Source organism: Dermacentor andersoni, chromosome 5 (genome assembly GCF_023375885.2).
Source record: "Dermacentor andersoni chromosome 5, qqDerAnde1_hic_scaffold, whole genome shotgun sequence".
In the NCBI taxonomy this organism is placed as follows: Eukaryota; Metazoa; Arthropoda; class Arachnida; order Ixodida; family Ixodidae; genus Dermacentor; species Dermacentor andersoni.
Window position 1 is genome coordinate 83703308 of NC_092818.1, and position 14156 is coordinate 83717463.

The 14156-nt window shown below is 46.2% G+C and overlaps 1 protein-coding gene across 1 annotated transcript in view; it reads left to right on the forward strand.

The window, feature by feature from the left end:
* The window catches only part of LOC126530827 (probable cytochrome P450 49a1), an 80530-nt gene that overhangs the window by 27125 nt on the left and 39249 nt on the right, over positions 1–14156 (forward strand). The window contains exons 2-3 of the mRNA XM_050178120.3: positions 8040–8277; positions 13473–13663. Coding sequence (XP_050034077.1) covers positions 8040–8277; positions 13473–13663 — 429 coding nt within the window. The remainder of the gene's footprint in view (positions 1–8039; positions 8278–13472; positions 13664–14156) is intronic.

Consider the following 14156-nt stretch of genomic DNA (forward strand, 5'->3'; position numbering starts at 1 on the left):
GAATGGCCCATTAGTGAGGATGAGGTTAAGTATAGGCAATATAAAAGCTCAAACCCGGGAAGTCTCGCGGAAGTCACTGGCTCAGTGCAGCTTTTTACAAAGTTCTGAGAGGCTGGTTGACGATAACCCCAACTGCCGGTTTTATTGAAGCATATGATGTAAGTGCATTGCTCCCTTCCTTTGCGGGAACACACGCGATTCTTATATCAGAACATATAACCCACCCAGAAAAACAGCGCAGTGTCACTTCTTATTATTATTATTTACGATACCTCACAGGGCTTCCAAAGAGGCATTAATTGAGGGGGGGGGGGGGGGGCACAGAGTAATAAACAGAGTTATGTTAGCAGACAGCAAGTAAAACAAAACACTGGAGTGTCATCAAAGTACTATACAGACATATTCTGTACGTAATACAAACGAATGTGGAATCCTTAGACAATATTATAATGTATGCCCAGTTGTTCGCGAAAGTGGTTACGGTCAGCGATCATGACGATGGCTTCGGGAAGATTATTCTAAAATGCAATGGCGCGTGGTAGTGTAAATGAATGAAAAGCTTGAGTCCTTCCAAAAATGCATTTGATGCTCAGGTTATGATGCAGACGTCGTGATGTGCGCGTTGGAGGGTGAATTGCTTAGCGACGGGACGGTGGGATATGAACGTACTTATGCAGTAGGCATAAAAGTGATACAGAGTGACGGGTATCCAATGGCTGGAGGTAAAGTTCTTGTTAAATGTTAGTACCACCGACATGGCGGTCGTAGTTATTGATATAGATTAACTGGCTCTATTTTGGATCGCCTCTATCTTGTTAATGTGGTACTTCTGACGAGGAGACCAGACAATGGACGTTAGCTTGACTAATGTAGTTATAAAATTCGTTGAAAGATAGTAGCTAAACAATGTGGCGCCACACCAAACATGCGGAATCAAAGGTAGATCGATATTTACAAGCAATAATGTAGCGTGTTCTGTTCTAGAATGTTGGGATGATTCTGGACTTCGGGCACCTGTGATCGCCATTGACATAGAAAATGCTTTTGACAGAGTTGGCCATGATCTTTTGCTTTGAGATTGGAGTGTGTAAATTTGGGCAGTGTGATCAGAAGGGTAGTCGCCATGGCGTACAGGGCTTGGACAACGCAAATGATAGTGCGTCAAAGAGTGGGTGAGCGCACAGAAATGCATCGATCTCTCTTTCGCCAGGCGCTCCCTCTCTCACGGCTTTTGTTTTCCTTGTACTTGGAGCACCTTTCGATTGCGCATTATTGACAGCGAACATGTCAGAGTATATAGGTCAAAACAAGCAGAAGTAAAACTTTTTGATTACGCAGAGGATGGCACGGCTTTCTGCGTTCGCTATAAAGGCATCGTGCAGTTCGTTGAAGCTGTAAAACGTTTTTCTGACGTGAACGGGAGCGCTGTTAACAGGGAAAATGTCTGTGGCTTCGGCATGCTGACTGATCAACAGCGCCAGATACCTTTGCCAATAAAGCTTTTGTTGCAACTCATGCAAATGATTTGGGCGCTGCATTGGTGGTGGTGATAAACTTTATTGGGGCGCTGCATTGTAATATTGAAGCTAAACATTTTGACAGAATTGCCTATCTGGTTCGGTTAATTAATTATGACTTTCAAGTGGCTGCAAACAAAAAATTAAGTTTATTTTGCCGACGTTTCGGAACCAACTCGGCTCTTTCTTCAGGGGGCAGTGACGACGATGTCCAGGTGCAATTAAAGTATATTGGCGAAATAACCTATGCGAATTGCGCGAGAAAACAAGCAAATGGGAAATATGGTCTATATTTGGTAGAAGCAGTCTCAGTAACCTGTTTGTAGTTAACACGGAAAAGTTCTATCTAGTGTCCGCGGTTTTCATGTGAGGGTCTTCCTAGGAGAGGACGACGACTCGTATAAATGTTTTCTGACGCGACCGCTACGGCAGATTGAGTTTAGTACACCTTGTTATTGCGCCAAGAGGTCGCGTGGTTTCCGTTTATTATAGTTGTAAAAGACCACTTTTGTTGCGTACAGTCTTACAGCTCCGCTTGGGAGACACTTTGCTCGTTGTTGTGGTCTCGGATGATCGAACGACAGGGCTAGTTCAGGGATTCCTAAGAGAAGTTGTTTTGGCTTGTCGTTTGTGGTCTGTAGGCTTTTAGTTAAAGTATCTCAGCGAAGTAAATTGTAAAAGATTGTACAATGATTTCCGTCGTTTGGTGTTCCCTGCAGTGTATTTTACCGATTGATTTATTATTCTACGAAAGAAGAAATAGGTGCTCTTAAGCGAGTTAAGAGAATTATGGTACTAGCAGCGGCAAGCATATTATTCGTTGCATGCACACTGGTGCGTTGCCTGTAAAGCGACGCCAAGCAGAGAAAGCTTTATTTGTTCCGTGGGGTGTTCACTTTATTGTAGGCAAAAAATGACAAAGCTTTTGAACACGCGCTCCCTGACTATCGGGACGCACTGTCTTTCTCCGGGGCTTCTTCTCAACGTGCTCGCAAAAAGGAACTTCCTGTTAATCCATATAAAGTCCGTTCCATGTTTCATGATAGCGCCACAATTTGATGATGGCACCGCGCTCAATCTATATTAAACATGCTTCAGAATGGAACAATATACAAAAGTTTAAACTATCTCACACGCCGTCACCAACAACAGCAGAGCTTTTTGCAATTTTGTCTTTGCTGTACTACATAAATTCAATGCAAAAGGGGGCAAAATAGGTCATCCTTTGTGACTCGCACGCAGCTTTGTCTTCAGTTCATAGCGACATCAGCAATTCGCAAAGCATGGCGTTAGTTCACGACATGCCTAAGGAACTCACAAAAGCAAGTGAAGAAAATCGTACAGTAATGTTCCAATGGATACCTGGCAACTGAAATATCCCCGGGAATGTTGCAGCAGATAAGGAAGCTGGATAAGCGCATGTTAATAATGCCACACACTGTCTCCGCCTAACAAAAGGCGAATTGCGCCGCAGACTAAGACAGATAGCAGCCCATGGTTGCAAAGTGACATGGTTAGATCAGAACTCGAAATCTTCAGATTTATTTCGCATTGACCAATCACTTTAATTTAAAATCCCGTACACATTAAATACAACCACTGCCTTTGAAGCACTGATTCACCGTCTGCGGCTCGGTACCGCGTGCACAAAACACTTTCGCCATAAAATTTCAAGAGCTGATAGTGCGACATGCACTTGTGGCCACGCTGATGAAGATGTACAGCATCTTCTGCTAGAATGTCCGCGACACGACACACACTGACAACGCTTGGCACGTGATTTAGTGGCGTTAGATAGCAAGCCCTTCGGCCTCAGGGAGATCTTAGGCCCTTGGCCAACTTGCTCATTGCAAAGACGAGCGTTACTGGCTCTATAAAGATTTCTAGAAGCGAGTAATATTCTCGGAAAGTATTGAGTAGAGTGTTTAAATGTGATAGCGCATTCGATGTTTTTCTTTTTCCTGACTTCGGCCAATCGAATGCCTGGTTTTTTGTAACTTCTTCTGAATTTAATCCGCTATTTCTTTCGTGCCCTTATATTATTCCAGCTAAGTGACGAGACTTTGTGTTTACTTCAGTGAACACATGTGACTGGACTTTGTGTTGTTGTGCTTCTCAGTTGACTTTCACTTTTAGTGACATTATTCTATTTAAGTGACTGGACTATGTGTTATTATGATTTGCAGTTGTCTTTAAGTTATAATGTGACATTATTGTACTGATGGTACCGAAATTGGTGTTGTTATAATTTTACTATTTTTGCTATGATTTATTCTTCTTTCTTAAAGACCCTATGTGAAAAGGAGTAGCCGGCGCCAATTAAAGGCGATGTCATCTCCTAATTAACATATAATAATAAATAAAACAAACACGCCTCACGCCAGCAAAGCATGTGGCGGTGTACTATGGCCATACGACACGCAGACACCGACGCACGCTTAGCCAAGCCAAGGCCGAGTCAAGGCTGGCCAATGTTATAAGCGATGTAGAAAAAAAAAGGCTTTTTTTAGTACTTTTTTATGTGTGCGAATGTTAAGTACGTGTTGTTATCGTGCGTAAACGGCAAGTGAGTTTTGTATTGTTATATTATGTTACGCAAGAGATAAAAAAATATTAATCTTGGCCTAATGGTTTGAGCATCGGTCTGCTGTGCTGGAAGTCAGAGGTTCGTTTCTCCACCGGTAACAAGTTTTATTGAAACTGTCCGAAACGAGATGAGAAGTGAACCCACTTATGAACCTACCGAAAACGTCCGGAATGAGACAGAGACTGCTTCGGATTAAAAACCAGGGGCCGGATTCACAAACCTGTTTGCTCGTAAGTGCTCTTTTCCACAGAGTGGCTGGCGTCGCTAATAATATGCCCAGTATCAGGATTGGCTGGAATTTGTTCTCACGACAAATTACAGCGTAAGAAGTTTTTGGGAATATTGGCCGAGCTGCGCGCAGATACACCGTTTGCTTCTGCTGCGGAAATTAACGCGAACGCCATAAGCACGTTTACCGGCATGCGACACGCCTTTGGCAGCTACGAATACGAACACCGTCTGAGGCGTTGTTTCTGTTATACCACAGCAGGGGCAGAGGCCATTTCCAAATGCTCCTCCCCATTAGGACAATCTCTGCGAAAGTCGTCACTTTTTTTTAGTGCGTTGGTTTGCCTTAATTGCGGCATTAAAGGAAGTGTTACACATGATTGTAAAGCTCTGTCTCCTGCATCAAGTCCAAAAAGGACCGGAGATGAGGGCCAATGATTCACTTGTGTAATTCTGGCGGTCGATTAGTGTGGAGACCCGCACGGCTTATATGACGTTGATGTGCCGATTGCAGACCAGGGCATACCCATAGAAAGTGCTGTAGGTCTACCTCCTGTACTGGCGCAGGGCAGTATGGTCATCTAGAGAAGGCGTGAATATATCCGAACTGCGCGCGTGTGAAAGGCGTGACAGTCGCACTCACGCGAACTCTTAGGAGCGACACCTGTCCTGACGGGTGAGGCCACGTGAGAGTTACCGAAAAAGTTCGGGAGCCAAATTTACCTAGGCAAGGCTAACCTATGCCATCTTCAAAGGCCACCTTTCTTGACCCACTTAATATGCTGTTTACGGCTGCATGTTTATTTAGCTTTATTTGCAACTACAAAAGAAAGATGTAATGAAAAACATTTTTCACCTTCCTTCATGTTAGTTAACCTAACACCACCGAATACAAGCTTAAAAACATGCCTGAAACGGTGCTGTTCAAATGTTTGCTACGAATGGTCACCAAAACGTGGTCACTTGCACTCGGAAGGGAGTACCGTTCAAAGCGATAGCAGGCATCACCGTTGCTCTCATGCTCTACGGACAGTGTCGTAACGATGATGTGAGGCAATTAACATATTGGCGCGACATAGTAAGCCAGTCAACTGCTGCTGTACAAAAGAAACAATGTTGGAAGAACCACCGTCTTGGGACGCTGCTATACGTGTCGCAACATACTGGTGTGATCTGGAGCATAGAGTTTGTAGGAAACTCTATGATCTGGAGCACCGCCACCACCGTTGCAGGCATCGCACCTCAATAGTACGGAAGATGAGACCCAAGGAATATCATCGGCTTTCGTAGCTTGAAGTGTAGGGTCCGCCCTGCTCAAAATACTGCGGAACCATGTTCGGGTCACGCCCGCCTGAAAGTGTACACACGCGCTCCAGCGTCGCCGCGTTGAGGTACGCCAACAACCGACTTTGCTAGAACTGAAGCTCTCTACATGTGGACGTCCTGTGGCAATGAAATGAAAGTTACGGGGGCGGAACTACTGCAAACGTTTCACCGAGCGTAGTAGTAGGGCAGTGTGCATGACAGCGATTTCGGTTCCCTAGAGAAGCTACTGAATCGGCGTAGCTTCAACGTACGATTACTTCGCATCTGCAAAGACGGAAAAGGAAAAGCCAGGAGTATTAATCAACTTTAACACTCAATGGTGTTCTTTGTGTTAGTCGGCTGTTGTAAATGAGGTATTTATGTTTTCTCTTCACCATGCAGCTTAAATTTAGCAGGATAAGGAGTAAACTAAGGTGGACGAAAATGGGGGACTGTTTTTTCAGAAGCGCTCTGGTTTGTGCGAGTTTTGTCAGCGTAGCTTTCCTTTCATTGCCGCAGAAAGTTGTCCGCGAGTTAACGTTGCACACAGCTTATCAGCTGAAACACTAGTTTTCGTGCGCACAACCCCCACACCAGCAGCGTGTTGCGGAACGCTACCCCGGCTCCATAGCAGAGCTCATTGAGCGGAGCATGAAGGTGCTTCGACTTGGCTTCACCGTTTCCGCAGCCAGACGCACTGCACATTTTTCACTACTCCTGAGACCATGCGCCACCTGCGCTGCGACAGCACGGTGGTGTCGGCGGCATGCGACAATGACGCATGCGAGCCTCGAATGTCCATTTAATTGCTCTGGCAATGAATATTTCTTAATCTAAATCAACACAATAATTTTCGTAGACTGTCGGATTTGCGAGGCGCCCTTATTTATTAGCTTGGAGTTCTTTTACAAAAGTCCGCGGCTCCGTGAATTCGCTGAGGAACTCAACCGCTCTTATCCTGCAGCAGAACTGTTCGAAACAGTTTCCGCTGGCGTTGGTCTTTTAAAGCATTAGCACGCTTCACTGTTTGGCGCCCTGGCCCCCCTCCGCAACGAGATACGTAAGCGAGATAGACGAGATAGGCGAGAGAAGCGCCAGAAGGTACTTACGCCAATGAGAGAGGATTGCCGCGTGCGCTTTCACCAATGAGGAAAGATTCTTCGGTAACGTGACGCAATGCTCCGTTCCTTTTCATGCCACCAGATGTTGCAGCGCTTCGCGCATCAAGCCCAGCGTAATCCACCGATTGAGCAAGCTGTATCGCTCCAAAATCATTTGAGATTCACGTTATGACCCCGCCGTGATCATGCTCTCACCATTCAATAGTGAACACGCCGTCCTCATTCGTGGTCATTCCATCGTAATTGTACTGTCATCAATATGCATTCGTTGTGATACCATGATCGTCATGCCTTAGTGGTCGTTGCATTGTCGTCATTCCAGCTTTGTCTTAACCGTAGTTTCTGGCAGCCGTGGCCGGGATTCGATACCGCGACCTCGTGCTTAGTAGCTCAACACCATAGTCACTAAGCAACTACGGCGGGTCCATTGTTCTCATGCCGCCCTACTCATGCCGTCGACTTTACAGCGTGTTCGTGCCGACGTTTTCCTATTATGATCGTCATTGCGTCGTTGTCATACAGTCGTTGTCATCCATGCGTTGTCGTGCCGTCGCCATAGTGCCGTCGTGGTCATTCCATCGTAGTCATTACAGCTTCGACGCCTGACTCTCGTCGCGCCGTCGTCGTCATACAGCCGTAATCCCATTGTCGTCATGCTGTCATCTGAGAGGAGCGTAGTAGTTTAAAGGAGAAGTGTATGACATACCATTCACAGTGAAACATCAGGGAGGAAACAGGACCTTCAGACCTCAAGCGATTCGTCGAGCACAATATTGGGAGTGAAAACACCTATAGGCCGTAACACAGCCAACGGATAAACACATCCGCGTTGCACTCTCGGAACCATCCCGTGAGTTTTCCCCATACTAGACTGGAATAAGTGTTGTTATATTGATTTTCGAAGATAACCGAACATTCAACATTTTCGCACGGTGCTATTGCGAATCGATTATGAATGAAACAGAAAATACGTTCGATTCGTATTCAAGATAGCGAATGTTCCCACGCCTCTAAATATAGGGATGACAGTTTGACTATAGACAAAGCTACACAAGTTGAAAATCAGACAGGCGAGAACGTTCGACTTTCTTATATTGGAAGCGGGGTGCTACCTCAAAAATTGCCCTGCAAATTTTGAAGAACCTGTGTTGTACTTTCAGAAATGGTACGTTCAGTGCTTGACTATCCTGGTGGAGTTAATTGAAACCATCTTAATTTCCTTAACCTCTCATGGGCCTTTTAGAAGGCATTGTTAACTCAAGGCCTCTAACAAATGCACAGGCAAGTACCACCCGGACCGGCGGCACCTCGCGGCCGCGGACATGTACCGCAAGTACGGCCCGGTGGTAGCCGAGCGCCTGCCAGGCCGCTACTCCTTGGTACACCTCTTCAATGCCGACGACTTCCGGACGCTGTACCAAGAAGAAGGCAAGATGCCCTTTCGTATGGGGGCCACAGCATTCAAGAGGTACCGTGAGAGACGGCCGCAGTACTACGCCAACGTCGGTATCCTCAATTTGTAAGTACAGCGTTCTACACTCATCTTTTCTGCGAAGGTAACTTATTAGTGTAGTTTTATTCCAAAGCGAACAGCTCTCTCTGGCTCTTATGCCATTTTTCGCGATCGTATGCGGTGGTTGGAGCGGTTGGGCTTTCACCGCTGAGACAAAGGCAACACTGCAGAGGGCAGGAGGTGCTCTCGCGAAACCGAGTCGGGGAGGCGCGTTCTTTGCGGCCCAAAACAAATATTGTATAGCTCTGAGACGTACGTGCTGTCGTGTGAGAGCTTTGGGGCTTCTGAAGGCTTAGACGCTGTGGTGGAGCGTTAACTGCTCTATTCTCATAAGCAAATTGCGCAATGACACAACGAACGCTACTTATATATATGTACAGCAAAGGGGCACACTTACGAAAATAGCATGTTCAATGGTACAACGCTTCGGCCGTGGCACGGCCTTCGTCGGAATAAAGCCGTGCCATGGCCGAAACGTTATACCATTAAACATGCGACTTTTGTAATTGTGCCCCTTCGTTTATTCAACTACCTATGCACCGGACCTACAGAACTGTTCCTTGAATTATGTATATATATATATATATATATATATATTATATGTACGCTGAACAACTGCAGCATAGCACATACATAGATGCGTGAGCCAATTAGGTTCGTTTATATCCACTACGTCAAGCAGTTTTCCCGCTTTTAAAGCGGTTGTTTGCTCCATACAGATTATTTGTTTGTGTGTCTGTGCGTATGTGCGTATCACTAGCTTTAGGAAGAAATCTCAACATCGTGGCAACTTTTATTGGTAATTATGATATCAGGACTATACCAAAAAGTTATACTTTAGAGTGAAAAAAAAAAACGTTTATTTTTCGGTTAGCCTGACATTTACATTAGCAGAGCAACGTCATAAAGCTGTGAGTGCACTTCAGTTGGCTCTGCTATATTTCAGAGATGACAGGCAGGTGCACTGCATTTTTGTGGGTGGACCTTGTACTGATTTATTAGGTTGTCACAGACTGTAACGTACTCACTGCAGTGAATATACGTCGTCAAGCGCATCATTCGTTAAATAAAGCGGATATTATTATAGAAGCGTTCAGCTGTTCGTTAATATTGACAATTATTCTCGATGGTTCCGGCGCAATTTGTTTAGCCGTTCTTTTACATGAGTAGGGCGAGTGTTCGCTGTACTATACTCACATGACAAAAAGTCTATGTTTTTCTGCTTTGCATTATTCTCCTTCCATTGGAAAACGAACGTGATGTACTTGATGTAGTGAGCTGTCGCCAAGTATTCCTGCGATCATAGCTATCCTACGTAGACAGCAGCTGCCACCGAAACTCTTCCCAAAGCGACAGAGAAGCCTCGTGGTTTTCGTACCATTTTGCACGTTCGCGTAGACTATTCTAAAGCAAAGTAGACAGTGTGTAGCTTGCGTTGTTCACTCCATTTGCTCGACTTTGCCACTCTCTCGAAATGGACCGACCAATCCTAGGCGTCTTCGAACGATTCGCCGTGGAAGGCCTGTGGCGTGGTGGGTTGGCACACAACGAATTGTACCGGTGTAACTTGGCTGGAGTCAGTTGGCTCGCTCGCCACGAAGAGATGAGGTCCGAATTCTGCCGAATCCCTTCGAAGACGACGGCTGGTCCTTTGGTGCAGTGGTTTCAGTTCCAAGGGTTCTAGTCGCCGAGTGTGAGGACTACGCTCTCTTCGATCCGTGGGGCTCGGAATCATACCCCGCACCTCCACCATAAATGTAGCGACTTTAGTCGGCACAGGTTTATCAATAATTTGAAAGCCCAATCCACTCTGTGAAGGTGGATTGCCAGCGAAGCTGTTACTATCCACTTAACCTATAATAGTCTAACGAATGAAATGGGTGCGCAGTAAAATGCGGTGTATAACCATTTATTGCACAACGACATTCACGATGGCTTTATGATTGCTGTGGTATACACAGAGGCTTTCGGTTTTGAGAGTTGCCACGTTCTTCGCCAAGGTTAGGTCGACACACGAGTCACAAATGGTGGTTGGTAGTTTCTTTTCTGTGCAACACTAGTACAAACTCTTCGAAGACAAAGTCTACGATCCACTTCAGTCTACGACATACAGCGTAGGCGTTGGTGTCGCAGTTGTTCCCGGCGTTGTAGTACCTGTTGTACACGTTCGTGATGAGACGGAGAACGAAGGCCTTTCCACATCCGGCAGGTCGGGTCAGGAAGACCCCCAGGGTGACTAGGCACCGGGCGTGGTGATTCGCTGAATGACTTCTTGAACGATCTCGTACTGTTGTCGCATCAAGGAGCAGAACTCTACGGGCGAGTTTTCTGCGGACCGCCACGAAAGACTCGCTGGTTGGTAGAGGTAAACAAAGATATTTCAGAGCGATGACTACAATTGTTAACACGCAGATTGTACACACTGGCATAAAATCATGCCGCCCGTGTGCGCGTGCGCTACATGTTTTTTTTTTTTGCGCTAAATCGTCGACTTCTAGAAAACTGAGTTTTCCGTGGACCACCACGAAAGAATCGCCGGTTAGTAGAGGCAAACAGCTTCGCTCTAAAAATAAACTACTTATTAAGAGGCGAACTTGTTCCCAGAGCTAAAGAAGATCGCTCTGTCGCCTCCGCGGCGAAGGTAGTCGAAAACGTCCTCTGCCGCGTGCCACAGGACGTCGGGTGCCGTTCGCGACCTCCCTCGATGAAGCCAGACACGGTCGTTTCACACTGGTGGGACAGCTCCTCGGTGGGAGCTCGTGCGCACGCAAGCTGGCAGGCACGTGCACTTCGCGTGTCATGGCTGGTAGTGTTTGGTTTTGTTAACGCATGCAGTGTCCAAAGCGATCTGTGCGGTACATGAATGCATGCTACGCGGCAGACTACGTGGCTAGCATGCACCATAATTCCCCGTAGCTGGACACAACCAAGGTAATGTTGTCTGCCGTCACTTGGAGAAACTCGGATTATTATTTTCTTTTACATTCCGCCTACTTACATAAGTAGTAAACAAAATTACCTTGGCTCTATCCAGCTACGTGGTGCTTGCAGATATTGTAACTTTTCGCACAAATTACTTCGGACACTCAATACATCCTTATGAAAAACGTTGTCTCAGATTTCGAGTCGCTGTGTGTCCAAGTAATCTTGGAATTATTCTCTAATAACAAGGTTGACGATTCCTCATGAACACACAAGCCTAATGGCGCAATTTCTACTATAGGCGCCAGGTGATTCGAAGCTCACGCCTGGCATTCAGGTAAGATAAGGTATATTCTGTTGCGTAGTACACGCACTGGATTGTACTGTAGAGCTGGCGCGATCCAATAAGAAGGGCGATACCCACTGCAGTATCGCACTTAGGCGTGCCTCATAATCGGGTTACGGTTTTCGGCACCTAAAACCCTGGAATTAAATTATTTCTGTTTTAAGAAAGCGCGATGGCGTGAACCATAATTCTTTAGTCACTGCTTGTCTCCCCGAATTAAAACGTCGTCTGCTCAAGCACTACAGAGTACCACTATAGCTTCCATTCGGATGGGACATTATCCTGAAACGTAGTATGAAAGGTAGTCAGCAGCAGCTTCCAAGAAAAACTATGTTTCTTGAAGTCAAGATGAGTTAAAGCCTTAAAATTACTCCGACAGCGAGTTTAACCAGCCTTATACAAGTGTCGAACATGTACAGTCGACAGATACCCTGGTCGATATCATGTTCTGTGCGACCTACGTTTCCTCAATGGCGAAAGCTCGGATACTTTGAAACCAGGTGTGGTAGTGGCATTGCGCGGCTGCGCTTGAGGTCTCGGAGTCGATCCAGGCCGCGGCAGCTGCATTTTGATGAGGGCGATATGCTAAAACGCTTGTGTGCTTATAGTCAGGCGCCAGATAAAGAACCCCAAGGGGGTCAAAATTAATTTGCAGTTCCCAACTACGAAGTACATCATAACGAGTTAGTAGTTCTAGCGCGTAAGAACTCAGAATTTAGTTTATTACTTTGAAGAAGCATTACTTTTAAGAGAGAAGAAGGCGAGTGCGTGTGCACTCGCAGATGAATATTTACTCATTTGTCACGTGGTAGATAGGGTCAAGCAACACAGCAGCAAAAGTGTCAACATCTTCACTAACTTTTTATTGGGCGAACCTGTACCCACAAAAGCGAGTTGCACTCAAAGCACAACGATAGCGGCGAACACATTCGGCGATCGGCGAAAATCTGAACTGCCGGTCAAGCGCGTCGGCTTTTATGACTCATCGAAGTTTCCAGAGCAATCGCTGGTGCCCGCGTGCCTCCCAGAAAGTATGGCAGGATTCGCGTCACGCATGCAATGAGATTACGCAAGCTTCCGCGACAACAGACAATGCAAAGAACCATCGATAACATTCCATTAAGTTTCAATCATGCAGGCGCTTCTTTTGCTGAACGATAAGTTGTCAGTGGATGAAATGTAGCGCCGGAGAAAAGGAGAAATAAGCACACGTGTCAATATGTTAAGTCACGATGAATGTTCACTCTGAAGCCCTCATCTATAGTGGGGTTGTTATGGTGTAGAACTACCCAATACACGTTATGAACACGACCTGGGCTTCCGACATTCTTTTTACTCACATGGAAATGAAAAAAATGGGCCTGTATAGTACACTTAGCGCACAGTCTTTACCATTTAATGGATATACCTTTCAGGCTTTGACAATTTTCTCTGGCAACAGATGGAACACGTGGAAGACGTTTCTGTAGCCCCCTCTGTGTTGGTGGGAGCAGCTTGGTTTCGTCAAACTTTCTGCCATTGCACGACTCCATTCTCCATCTCTTTCGCATCGCGTTCCAATTTGAGCTCGCTGTGACAGTTTAGTAGCCTCTAGTACGGTGGACAAGGCTAAAACAGCTACGAGCACGACAAGTTGGTTTAGTCAGGCTTCTTCACGAATTGTATGTTGGGTAGGCACCTCGACTAAAAAGTAACTTCGATGAAATTCGGCTGCATGCCGCAGGCGTGAGGCCTCTGCATATCGTTCCAGCCTAGAGAAAATAATTCTTGCAGCCAGCCATGTCCTAGGGGTCATGCACATGTCAGCATTTCGACGCTGGATTGAAAGGCACATTCAGGACATTCGATGCTCACGTCGTAGTCTGTGCGTTAAGCCGAATCGAAACCGTGCACGACGCCGCTTTAAGCTCCACTGATTCTGATTCCCTTGCAGGCAAGGCCAGGAGTGGTACAACGTCCGTTCGAAGACGCAGCCGTACACGCTCCGACCACGCACAATCATGTCCTATGTGCCCGGCATGGACCTGATTGCCGAGGACGCCCTGGAGCTCATCGATAAGACGCGAGACGACAAGAAAGAAGTGGATGACTGCTACACGATACTCTACCGCTGGGCGCTCGAGAGTGAGTTCCTGTCGGACGCTAGACGTATCGACCAGAATTACAACGGTCGATCATACGTCGCCTATACTTCAAACACGGTAACAATCGTAACCGACTGGAACAAGAGCCTAAGGATCGACGTACTGGGCTAAGTGATGGTTCCCATCCTTAGAGCAGCCATCAGAAAAGCGTACGTATAAAAATGAGCTGACCATGATACGATGCACGTATGTGAGATGCACGCCGCATGCTACACGTCCTCCCATAGACATATTGTAACGAAACGTCAGACAAAAAAACAAAAAAAAAAGAAGGCACTGCATAAATGTCCACCTTAGCGACCATAGTGAACGAAACTGTCTCATCGCATTCAGTGAGAGATTGTTAGTCCTCTAGTTGAGGTTCCTTGATCCCAGACACAGTTACCTAACACGCTGTATATTCAAATGGCCAGAGATATAGCTTAGACGTGCAACGTAACCATCAGTGACGGCACGTGCGTCAGGTTATAGTG